This window comes from Pecten maximus, chromosome 1, assembly GCF_902652985.1.
Source record: "Pecten maximus chromosome 1, xPecMax1.1, whole genome shotgun sequence".
Lineage (NCBI taxonomy): Eukaryota > Metazoa > Mollusca > Bivalvia > Pectinida > Pectinidae > Pecten > Pecten maximus.
The window spans coordinates 19,405,805-19,417,868 of NC_047015.1; the positions used below are offsets into that span (position 1 = coordinate 19,405,805).

Here is a 12,064-nt window from a genome sequence, read left to right on the forward strand (position 1 = left end):
TTCAGCCAAGCATGCTACAGGCCCAATATCAAGTCCCTGGGCCTCTTGGTTATTGAGAAGGTAATTTCAAGATTTTAGCCTATTCGAACCCTGTGACCTTAAATGTAGGTCAAGGTCATTTATTTTAACAAACTTGGTAGCCCGTCACACTATCATGCTACAGACCCAATACCAAGTGGAAAAGTTGACTCCGGATAGATGGCTGGACCACGGACGGCGCACCATGACATAAGCTCAGTTGCCCGTTTGGCAGGTATGCTAAAAAGCATAATGTGTGAAGTTTCAGGTGCTGTACTTTAAGGGCACTTGGTAATACATCAATCACAATGTCAGCTAAACATAACACGTAATCAAATATAAATAAATTTATTTCTTGTTGAAATTACAAACTGCAATTAAATCATAAGGAATAGCATTTACTAGTATTGATTAAAACACATGCCATTTCATTTGCAATGTGGTTTCACTTTACGAAATGTCAGCTATCAGCAGGCCTTAGCTTTTACAAAAGTGAAATTCACATATATAACAGACCATAGCATTTGCATGAGTGAAATTCACATATATATAAGTTTAATAAATATGTATATATACTGAAATATCCACTCACCATATCAACGGACTAGTAATTTACAAACACTTAAATGTAAAAATTATTCTTATTTATTTGTCTGCAGAATTTCATCTTGTGTGAAATTCTGATCACATAATTAAGGTTAACAATTTATTGCAGTTTATTTAATCTTGCAATTCGTTTGAGTGAAAAAAAGAATTCCATTTATATAATGAAAAAAAAACCCAACTGTTATTACAATATTTCCTCTTTAGCTTGTGATAAGTTTTATTAAATGATAAAACTTTCTGGCATACAAACTACTGTATCTAATTAACATCAATGATAATTGTATCCACTAAGAATATGTTAAGAAAACTGGTATATACATGTATCCTGGCTAGGAAAACTTCACCCTGTGGGACACTTGTCATTCCATTTTTTTTTTTTTATAAATCAGTCCGATATTATCATATATATGCAATATTAAGGAAATTATTATTTCATTTAATACCGATAACTTTAAAGGAAAACTGTGATGTTTTAGTATCTTAAATCAAACTCAACTCAAACAGGAAACTGCTTAATAAATTAGTACAATGTAATGATAGGAGTTTCACTGAATGAAAATATCCACAAATTATCATAAGTTACCATTTTCATATGTTTGACCTGAATATATATATATTTATCAATCACCAGTTATTGGCATACCGTGATCTGCATTCTTGATTATTGAGTCAAATCACTTATCTGTTTACAATAAAATATTAGTGTAGCATTGTAGGATTAATAAAGTTAAAAATAGAAACATTTAAATCAACTTAGCTACGCGTATACGACCAGAAATAAAAATCAACATGCACTTAACAGCTACAGCCTATAGCCATACCTCTACAATTAGTTCTGTATTTCAGTTCTTGACCGATAAAAACATCTTGTCTTGAAACAACGGATTATAACAGTGTCAATACTGGTATTTCACAATTAAGATTATAAAATGAACTTATAAAAGAATATATTGTTAGGATTTGTTTCTACCAAATTAAATATACATGTATTCAGTATTACCTGTCAGAATTGAATGTCTGCCTGCATGATTTATAATTGTACATACCTGTACTTAAGTCTGTATACTTAAAATTAAACCTAGCACTGATGTTCAAACTGAGAAATGTTCCATTTCAATGCTTACCGGTAATTACTTGCAACAGTTAACAGGATAAGAGTTTATGGTTGACATGAGCAAGAAGAGGAAATAAAATCTCATTTCAGAGTAGACAGGGCTTAGATCCAACAAGACTCACATACCATTGAGGTAATGCTATCCGCCATACCCAAGCTGGTCTATGAAGTAGATATGGATTACGAGCTATGGATTAAAGACAGGTTAAACTATTAACAAAATCAGAAAACACTTCTTCAAGGTTAGGTGATGTACCTACACATATGTAAAGCAAGTTGTTTCATTTAAACCTCCGTTTCTTAATTCTGCACGTCATTCATATAAAATAGAAAGGATTTGTGAAGTTAAACTCTTATTAACCCTGAACATTTCATTTAAATATTAGCAATAGCATACATTTTGTGACAGTGCAAGGTGCAAAAACTTTACTTCACCTGGATACAATATCGAACCAAAACATAGACATTTCCTGGACACAAATTGAACCATAAGATAGATATTTTTAGGTCGTTGATTTATAAAATCATCCTGATTAACCAACATCAAACCATTTAAAATTAAGAGTCTAAAACAATATGTGTATAACGTTAATACAAAACTCATCATAGACAAAAAATAGAGACATTCCTTCACCATTCCAACTCAATCAAAGGAGTCAATATGTTTTACAGAGGTCAAATGGAGGATAGCAAGCCTGATATAGATGACCTATAGACAAAATAGTCTTTAAAAGATCTCTATATGCATATGATAAAAACACAACGGTAATTAACAAACAGAACAACCAAAAGTTATACTCATAAAGCTTTTAAAAAACGGAAATACAGATAAACTATTTTCTAGAATACTTTTGTAGCTCCTAATGACTACAGGATTCAACATCAACCCTGTTTCAAATGACCACATCTACTTGGCCCGAACCCATTCTTTGAGGCCAGGGCCTACTGGCCTTGAGGAAACATCAGAGTGCAATGAGGGAAAGTCTGAGCCTGTGTCGTGCATAGAAATGTGATGACTGTAGTCCTTCTGGAGCAGGACCTGTCTACATGTTGGACACACAGAGAAGGAGGGTACCTCCCATCCACCTTTTCTGCCATGTCCTCCTTTTTGTGACATGCCACTTGGTTTTCCAGACTCCATGCTATTGAAGGTTGACAGAAGTTCCTGCTGTTTACTGATGTCAGGAAGAAGAGCAAGAAGTTCTGGAAATACTGAAGTAAAATTTTCCTTGCCAAGTAGGCTTTCACACTTGTCATAATAATCAGCAGCTAACATCTTTCCATTGCGAAACTCTCCAGCCCAGGTCTTGAACTTGTCAAATTCTCCCTGTGCATGATTACGAATATCTGAAATCAACTTATGATTGCGTGATTGGGAATCTTCAAGTGGTGCATACAGGTAGTTTCCCATGTTGACCGACACTGGCACCATTGTCTTTAGGGTCAAACTTTCCTGTATAGCATGAAGGTCCAATACTTCACGTTGGACGGGGTTAGATTTTGTTGATGATCCAAAACCAGGAGGGGGCTTTTTAGGTGCTGGTTTGCTATCAAACCCTGGAGGAGATGTAGGCACTGGGGTCTTAGAAAATCCGGGTGGAGCTTTAGATTTCTTGTAACCACCAAGTCTTGGATACTCTTCTTCATCCAATAGTACATTGGTTTTCCCTTTACGGGGCTTTTCAGAAGCATTTGCCTTAGACACACTGTCCGTCAGCTGAGGGAAGTTCTCTGATCCCAATAAATCAAATTTGTTGAAGGTAGAATGATTCTGGACCACTGCTGCACAAGCACTTTCCGTAGGTCCATTTTTGTCACTAATACTGACCACTGGGTATCCTTCGAATTCCTCATCACTAAAATGTTTACTGTCCTTTGAACCCTTTTCAGGGTTTTTGTTCTCCTTTAACTTTTGCTGTTCAGTTGAGTCTGGTTTGCTTTTTACTGAGAATAAGGAGCTTGCTATGTTATCTAGTGTAGTTTGTCCTCCTAATGACGATGAATTTGTGTTACCTGATGTTGATTCAGCTACTCCCTTCAGTTTCTTTTTCTTTTTCTTACTTTTACTTGCAGTGTCACTATGTGAAATGTCACTCTTAAAATTATTAATACTGTATTCGTTGTCTTCAACATCAAACCAATCAATTTTCTTACTTGGTTGTGTTTTTTTACTCTCCGAGCTAGATTTCCCCCACTCCATGTTCAGTGGAGGGGTATTTCCTAGTGAAGGAAATTCTTTATCATCTACAAGAACTCTTTTAGAAGGAATAACATTATAATGTTTAGATTTATTAACTTTAGAGCCTAATGTCACATTCACACTTTGTGTAATGTCTTTCTTTGGTTGGACAGGTGAGTGAGGTTTAGGGGGAGCTGTAACACCCCATGACCCAACTTTGGAAGTGTTTTTTGATAATACATTTTTGGCAGTGGGTAGTTCTGGGAAATCATCTTTTTTCAATGACCGCACAGAATTAGAGTGGTTCTTATTTGACACAGTAGTAACACTTTTACTTGCTTCAATATGTGGTTCATTGTAGACTTTCCTTGGCACAGAAGGTTTTGATGGCTCAGGAACACCTCCGCTAGACTGTCCCAGACTGGGGAAGTCTGCCATTCCTAGACGACCATGTTGAACTGACATGTGATTGGCCTTGGCTAATTTGTGAGCGATAGACTGGTCCTTGATTACTTCTTCTGTTGGTGTGTGGGACCTTGCAGCTGGAATAATGTTTCCTAGAGTAGGGAAGTTGGATTCATCATGTACAATCTTTGGGCTTTCCTGTTCCATCTCCTCAACTGGGCTCTTTGATGGTTTTGTTCTTTCTTCCTTCATTGTTTCAAGAGACACCTTAATAGCCTTTTCAACATCTTCATCCCTAAAATCAAAATCAAACAATGTTAATGTCAGTGAATCATCTCATTGCAAAGTTTGTCCCCATCCTGTTTGGTAGTTTATGCGCCAAAGGCAATAACATAAACCTGCCTGTTCCTCCCAACCAGGCCTTAAGAAGTCCCTTCATGTGAAAGTAAGGTTTATTAGGGTCCTCCCAACCTCCCTGTGGCATCGAGCATGAATATATTCCATATCTTTTCTGTTGATGTGACTAAATATGCATCTGTAAGAGGATTCCCTTCCAATCACTTTCGATATTTGCTTCAAAACTCTATAACTGTAAGTCTGTAAGCCCTCTCATCCTCGACATAAGGCCAAGTCTGAATATATATACCCTCCCCCTCATCTACATGGCAATATGTCTTTATATGTCCCTCCTATACTCCTTGTGACAGTAAACCTAACTATTGCCCTTCAGTCTATACCCTCCCTACACTGTAATCAGGCTGTGATTATACTAACCTAAAGCGGTCCCTGTAAGAGGTCTGTCTGCCAGATCCACCACCTCGCCCTCTGTTCCTTGGTCCTTTCTCTTCATAGTCATCTCCAGATACAACACCTAGTTATAGGAAACAAATTTGTATGATACAACTCTATTGAGCCAAAACATGTAATCACTGAATTTAGAACTCGATATGAGCCTACTAATTATATAACAATAATGTAACTACTATCACAAACTAATTAATGTAAGCTAAGATGACTTATTAGCAAATTATTACTGCCTTTAAAATTGTTCAAATCATAAATAACTGTTTATAACTATTCTTTAATATCGAACTGTATTGTGTGCTATGAGTTTTGCAGTTATTGTTAACCTAATAGTGAGTTACTCTGGAGCCTGCTGTAAAGGTATGTATATTGTAGTGTTATTTTGTAATGAATTTTAGTGTGAACCCATCGGTAAGATCCTCTGTATTGTATGTTGTATATTTTTGCTGCTGACTGTTGTAAATCTATTTAGTTTTATTAGTTGCAGAATATATATGCTTATTTATGTTACACAATGTATACATATAGTCATATATACATGTATGTATTGCTAGCGACAGGTCAGCTGTTAAACAGTTACAAGTCTTTTCTGTTTAAGTTTTGTAAAAAATGTACATAATAGTTTACCTCTCTGTGGTTTTTTCCTGGGAGCCAGATGTATGTCTACATCTACAACACGCGACTGTCTAACCTGAGCCTTGGTGAGACCACGATTATGTTCACTTGTTTTGTGTGCCTTAAGGTCTATTTCTGAGCGGAAAGCATGTGTAAACTGTGCATTCACACAGTCCTCTTCTTGACATAGGTAATGCTGATCCCTGAAGTGTCGCTTGAGGTCTTCATAGTCACTGCAAACACACAAATAATTATTGAACAATTTACTGTAAAAAATCAGTTCTTGACTGTATAATATTGCACAGCAAAATTTATTGATAACTTTACTAGTGTTGAGAATCAGAAGACAGATTTACTATTGATTATTTGACATATTACAGTAACTGTGAACGATTAATTGATTAATCAGAATTATACAGTTTATTATTTATGTTTATAATGTCATATAATAACATATATATACAACACTTATTATTCCTATATTGTGATGGTATATTTGTATTTTGTTCTTTGATTTAGACCTATAAATGCCTGTCTTGTTCTGTTTTATTTTGCTGATGTTTAATCATTTTGTTGAAATATTGTGTTGATCAATATAACCATTTGGCATTAGATATCTTGTGAATGATAGCTGATTCATGTAGATGGTAAACCAGTAAAGATCAGGCAGTAACTATCTAACAAATAAGTTAATCAAACTTTATTTTCTAATCAACCAGAGAAACATAAACAACAAACATTGTCCTTCAATCCCTTCCTTTTTCCTGGATACAGATACAGGCCCTCGTTAGTCATTTCCGCCATTTTGAATGCATACATTCTTATGGCAACATTTTCGTACTTATTTTACGATTGTAACCTAAATGTGTATTCGTTGGAAACCACCATTTCCTTTCACAATACAAACAAAGTCTATATTTCGGTTTATTTGTCTGGATTATCAAAATTAATTCAGTGTAAGGGTTACTGAAAAGTACAAAATTACGTCTGATTAATCAAGCTTACACAATATGAGTTGAGCACTCAATCATCGTCCGTAGGCAATCGATTTTTGACTAAGGCAAAAGATAGAGTGCTGGACTATCGGAACACCATTAAAATTTATGTAGTATTTTTACTGTCAAGAAGTTTGGTATTACCTGTGTTTTACACATGCATCACAGTGTTTACATACAGGGGTAGAATTTAACTTTTTTAGTAACTCGCACGTTGTTGCGAGTGGATAAAATTTTAACTCGCAAAATTACAAACTTACTCGCAATTTTGAAATTATGTGTTAATATTAAATATAACAGATGTTTTATGATAAATAATCTTTACTTTTCAGAACCACAAACAAAAGAACAGTTGCTTCAAATAAAGTTTTTATTTGAGCCAAAATACAAATTTTTGTTTTGTTTTTTGTTTTTGTTTTATTTAACTCACTGTTCATATAAGCCAGGGTATACTCCCTTCAAATATCATCAACTTCAAGATCAATGAATATTGAAGGATTTTGATTCTATATATTACTTACATGTTATAATTTATTTTCAAGAGAACAAAAAATCAAAAAAAATCAGTCATTTCATTTGATTTAATCACGTATGATTTCTCATAAAATCTTTGACTAATAATGAAATAAGTATTAATTCTATCATATTAAAATGCTATTCCCTGTCCATCATGATTTTACAACATATTCGTGATTTGGAAAAAAACCCCGAATTTTTTCGTTTAAAAATTTCATTTTGTTTTTGTCATATCTGAAGTTGACTTGTTAAATTAGAAAATGGACAATACAGTAAGTGCTGATAGAATTTCAAGTAAGAACAAAATATTTACTGATGATGACTTGTCGGGACTATATTCTTTGCAAGTTTTGCAATAAATTTCAATAACGTGCACATGATCATCGTCACGGTTTTTTTCCAGGTCAATATGCAGTTCCCATTTCTCGACAGTTTGTTTTGTTGGCCTTGGGATGCATGTCACTTTTTTCTTAGGAGTTGGGCTACTTTCTCTACATGTGTCCTTGCTCTCATTATTTTCGCCGATCTTTTCATTTGATGTTCCGGCAGCGGCGGACTTAAAAAAATTGATTATGTCAGCCATGCTAGCGAGACGTCACGCTTTGTTTCTCGGAAACTCTCGTTTCTTTTCCATTACAATATATTCATGTATATCGTAGTCTTTGAGACGCTTGAAACTAACGAGTGCTGTGTACAAGCATCACCAAGATAATGCATTGTCTGTGTGTCGGTTTTTGTTTAAAGGTTTCGTCGATGTTTTACTAGATTCTATGTGTGTATGTCTTACCAGGATTTATATGCACTCGCAGAAAAATGCGAGTACCACAATTTTCTACTCGCAAAATGAAAAATCAGCTCGCATTTAGCGAGTGTGCGAGCGTTAAATTCGAACGCTGTTACATAGCTATTCACTATGTTTTGTTTATACTCTATTTCTTTATACAAAAAGACTAGTATCTTGAGGTCTGATTAATCACAAAGAGAACAAAGAGAGATGTCTGAGGTCTGGTCATCTAAGGTCTGACTGATCACAAAGAGAACATAAGGGAGATGTCTAAGGTCTGGCTGATCGTAACCACAGGGAGAGGTATGAAAGTCAAATTTTGTTTTTTTATTTTTATAACCCAAGAGATGAATTTACCTGTAGTAATCATTACAACCATCCTTCTCACAAAAGTGACAGTAGTAATGATCCTTCCTCAGGTGGCGATACAGCTCATCGTTGTCCATATAGCGTTCATCACAAAAGTGACACAAAGGGTGGCCTTTGTAGGATTTGTCATCCTTATCTCCCACACGGCGATGGGTAGCTAGGTCTTGACGGCTGTAGTATTTCCTCTCAAATGGAAAAATCTAAAAAAAATATAGAATGTGATGTGTTCAAATATTGGAAGCTTGTCTACCAAACATTAACTTGTAAGAGACCACAAACATAAATCTAGAAAGCTTTACTACCTGGCCAATATGATATGGCATGAACTTAAAACTGATAGATGGATATAGATTGCATGCATAATTAAGAAATAATTGTTATTTTTTGTTGTTCACTGGTGTATGAACGGTATTTTTTGACAGATATTTTAAATGACGCGCGTGTTGAAATATCTGTCAAAAAATGCCGTTCATACACCAGTGAACAACAAAAAATAATTATTTCTTATATTTACATTTCAAAACTATTTTTCAACTTAATCTTTGAAAAAAATCATAAGAAACAGTATTCTACGTTCGTTATACGTAGTGACGAAACAGCTGAATGATCGATGTAACAGCGTAACAGATAGTTCCAATTTGGCGGGAAAGGTGATCAAGTACACAAGTACACAAAATATAGTTCCACACAAATTCATTATTTTAATCATCATGAAAGAAAAATATTGAAATACTGTCTTCAATTTTACAATTATTAACAAGTTTTAAAGTTGATAAAACATTATTTCATGTGTAAAATCTTAGGTAGATTATCAATGTTGACGTTGGCACCGTCAACAATGCACTGTATGTATTCATCTAGGAATGAACGCTTATTTTGTTGTCTTCATATAGAGAACACACAGTGGAAATGTAAATATTACACTGTAAACTAAAACTATCAAAGAATCAATGGATCAAAACATCAGTATTTACATGAATATACAATTATTGATGTAATTTTAATTAGAAACATACCTTTAAATGATCAATGCAGAGATCACAGTAGAAAAGTGTGTGTTCCTTCCTCATGTGAGTCTGAAGTTCTCTAAATAATCTGAATGACTGTTTACACTTCGGGCAATTATATTCTAGCAATTTATCAACTTTTTTCTTAATAGAATCGTCTTCGAAGAAAATTTTCAGTCTCCTGTTTGGAATGTAACCATGACGGGGTATCTCAGACTCCTTTACTAATTTATGAACCATGTAAAGCTGAAACATAAAAAAAACACACAATTAAATATATATACACATATACACAATATAGCAATTTTAACTTCAGACTTAACAATTTTTCAAATAACGGGTACATAAATGTCATATATAGAGTAATAGTATGTTAGTAATTAGGTTTTGTCTATTTATGCCTAAAACTTAAATCATATTGCTGTATTTATGTTTTAAGATTTTGTGTTTTCATATTGGGTATAGTCATAGCCCCAAACTAGACACCAAAACATCTGTCTACCAAAATACCCAATACCTGATGGTGCCAGATGTTTTTTCTGAGGGCTTTTTGGGACTGTTAATGTCAATTTTTGTCAATTTTCAAATTCCCAAAATTTGCAGTTTACTCCTGAAAAAACAAACCTTTCCCAATTCAAATTTTGCCCACGAAAATGTGACAAAAAGGACCCATCCCAAACCAGTGAGAAAAAGTCTGGTAGATCAATGCAGCCATTAGAAATTTGGGTTTCATCTTATTGGTTTGAAGGTAATGAATATGTATAGTGTTGTATTGGGGATGTATTGGAACTTGTACAACTTAACTTGCTTGTCTAATGAAAGCCTGTGAGAGTGGATGTAAACAAACTATATCTTTTAGTTATTCTCTTAGGGATGTCCCATTTTTAGCAATTTTTACCATATGCATATGGTAGTGATGGCTTAAGTACTGTGTACTTATGTAGTTGTGAACATAAAAAATAGTGTACAATTCACGAGTTAAGAAAACCAAACACTGAAATATACTCTACTTCTGATTATATTGTACTTGTTGACCATTTACAATTTGTATATTGATGTTTAACTGTAGTGTATATACATATATACTGTACCATGTTTGTTATCGTCATGAATAAATGAAAGTATATCCACCTTAATGTTGTATTTTGTATGGTGTTAGATACATACATATTTTTATACACTCTTCTACAGGCACTTGCTTTGGTCAAAACCTCTACTCTTTACAGACAGATACAGACAACAAATGACTCTTACAATTACTCATTTTCCCACATACAATGTCAATGGAATGTCATACCAATTTGAATTGTTTGTTAGCTCTGCCATTCCTGAACACATATTTCAAACTATGTAATTTCATCAAATTCTGTATAAAGTCTTGTGTAAAAAAGAGAAACAGTGCACGACATTTACTCTTTCAATTTTGATTTTCGGTTACACTATAGAAGAAATCAACATAAGATATATACATATATATATACTAGTAGTACTACCCTATATTTTTAACTGGGTTACTATTTTTTACAAATCAATGTACATGTGATCATGACTTTATATGCCAGCTACTCTAGCTAGACTACAGTATTTAAAATTTGTTGGTCAAACTTTTCACAGATAAATCTAATTGACTAATTATAATATGTTTTCACTTGTATCACTATATATAACTTCATAATGCAGGTTAAATTATATTCAGTGATCTATTGTAATAGGAACGGGTAATGTTTGTAATGGGAGCTCGAGGGGTGTTCTATATATATATATTATATTGTTAATATTGACCAACTGGGTGCAATTAATATTAAGTTATATAGGATTGTATTAAGAGGCCTTGGGAATTATGGGATTCACTGATTTAATCTCCATCGGAAACATTTGTTTTCTTGTTAGAAACTTTTATCTTTGGTTTAATCAACTATTCTTAAAGATACATAACTTAATTTGTACAAAGTGGAATGACCTTTTAAAAATTATGAAAAATGCCATATAAAAATGCTGACATCGTTCATTTCTGTAAAGAAGGACCTCGTTAACAATAGCCTTGTATGCCCCTCAAACAAGGTTAAATTAGGGACACTGGCCATGGACTAACAGTACTTTGGTGTATATAACATGAACATAGTGTACTAGATAGTACTTTATAGAAGTACTCTACCAATATAGAACGGCTGCAGCAGCTCGTTAGATAATTTCGGCAAAAAAGACGGATAGATCAATACAATTTTAACTCAATGTACCTTGATCAGGTCAGTCCTACATATGGGACAGTAGCCCTGTTCACACAACGCCCTCATCCTTAGGGCACACCGGTAACAAACGGGGTGATCACAACTTCCGATCGCGTAAATTTCTACTGCCTCGTGGCAGACTGGGCAAGATTCATTGGCACTTTCTCTCCTCTGGCGCTTCTCCATAGTTCTTCTAAATTGTTTAACTCACAAAACGAAAGTTGTGTAGAGATGACGTGTTTGGACTTCTTAGTAATGGAATGGCGTATACGGTATATATAACCGTTCTGTGTTCTTAATATAGATTCTCATGGCTACTCTTTCCGCCGGGTTGTGCAATGTTTGCGGTAAACGTCATCAAAACATGAGATGAACTGTACCAGATAAAACAAATCTGGACAATCAACAAATTGGATGATCTGAA

At 34.3% G+C, this 12,064-nt stretch overlaps 1 protein-coding gene across 1 annotated transcript; it reads right to left on the reverse strand.

Annotated features, from left to right (window-relative positions):
- Positions 1 to 350: 350 nt before the first annotated feature.
- Positions 351 to 11,987, reverse strand: LOC117327126 (E3 ubiquitin-protein ligase ZNF598-like). The gene is made up of 6 exons (XM_033883976.1): positions 11,650 to 11,987; positions 9,422 to 9,658; positions 8,394 to 8,605; positions 5,754 to 5,974; positions 5,097 to 5,193; positions 351 to 4,617 (listed from the first exon to the last, which is right to left on the reverse strand). The coding sequence occupies exons 1-6, from the start codon at positions 11,824 to 11,826 to the stop codon at positions 2,646 to 2,648; spliced, it is 2,916 nt and encodes a 971-aa protein (XP_033739867.1). The 5' UTR covers positions 11,827 to 11,987; the 3' UTR covers positions 351 to 2,645.
- Between the last annotated feature and the right edge of the window lie 77 nt (positions 11,988 to 12,064).

What these genes read in the sequence shown, in the direction of transcription:
- LOC117327126 (XM_033883976.1), bottom strand. Translation starts at nt 11,826, where the DNA reads ATGGAGAAGCGCCAGAGGAGAGAAAGTGCCAATGAATCTTGCCCAGTC. An exon ending in TCTGCATTGATCATTTAAAG is followed by an intron (nt 8,606 to 9,421) that starts GTATGTTTCTAA and finishes TATTTTTTTTAG; the next exon opens with ATTTTTCCATTTGAGAGGAA. An exon ending in CAGGAAAAAACCACAGAGAG is followed by an intron (nt 5,194 to 5,753) that starts GTAAACTATTAT and finishes TCCTATAACTAG; the next exon opens with GTGTTGTATCTGGAGATGAC.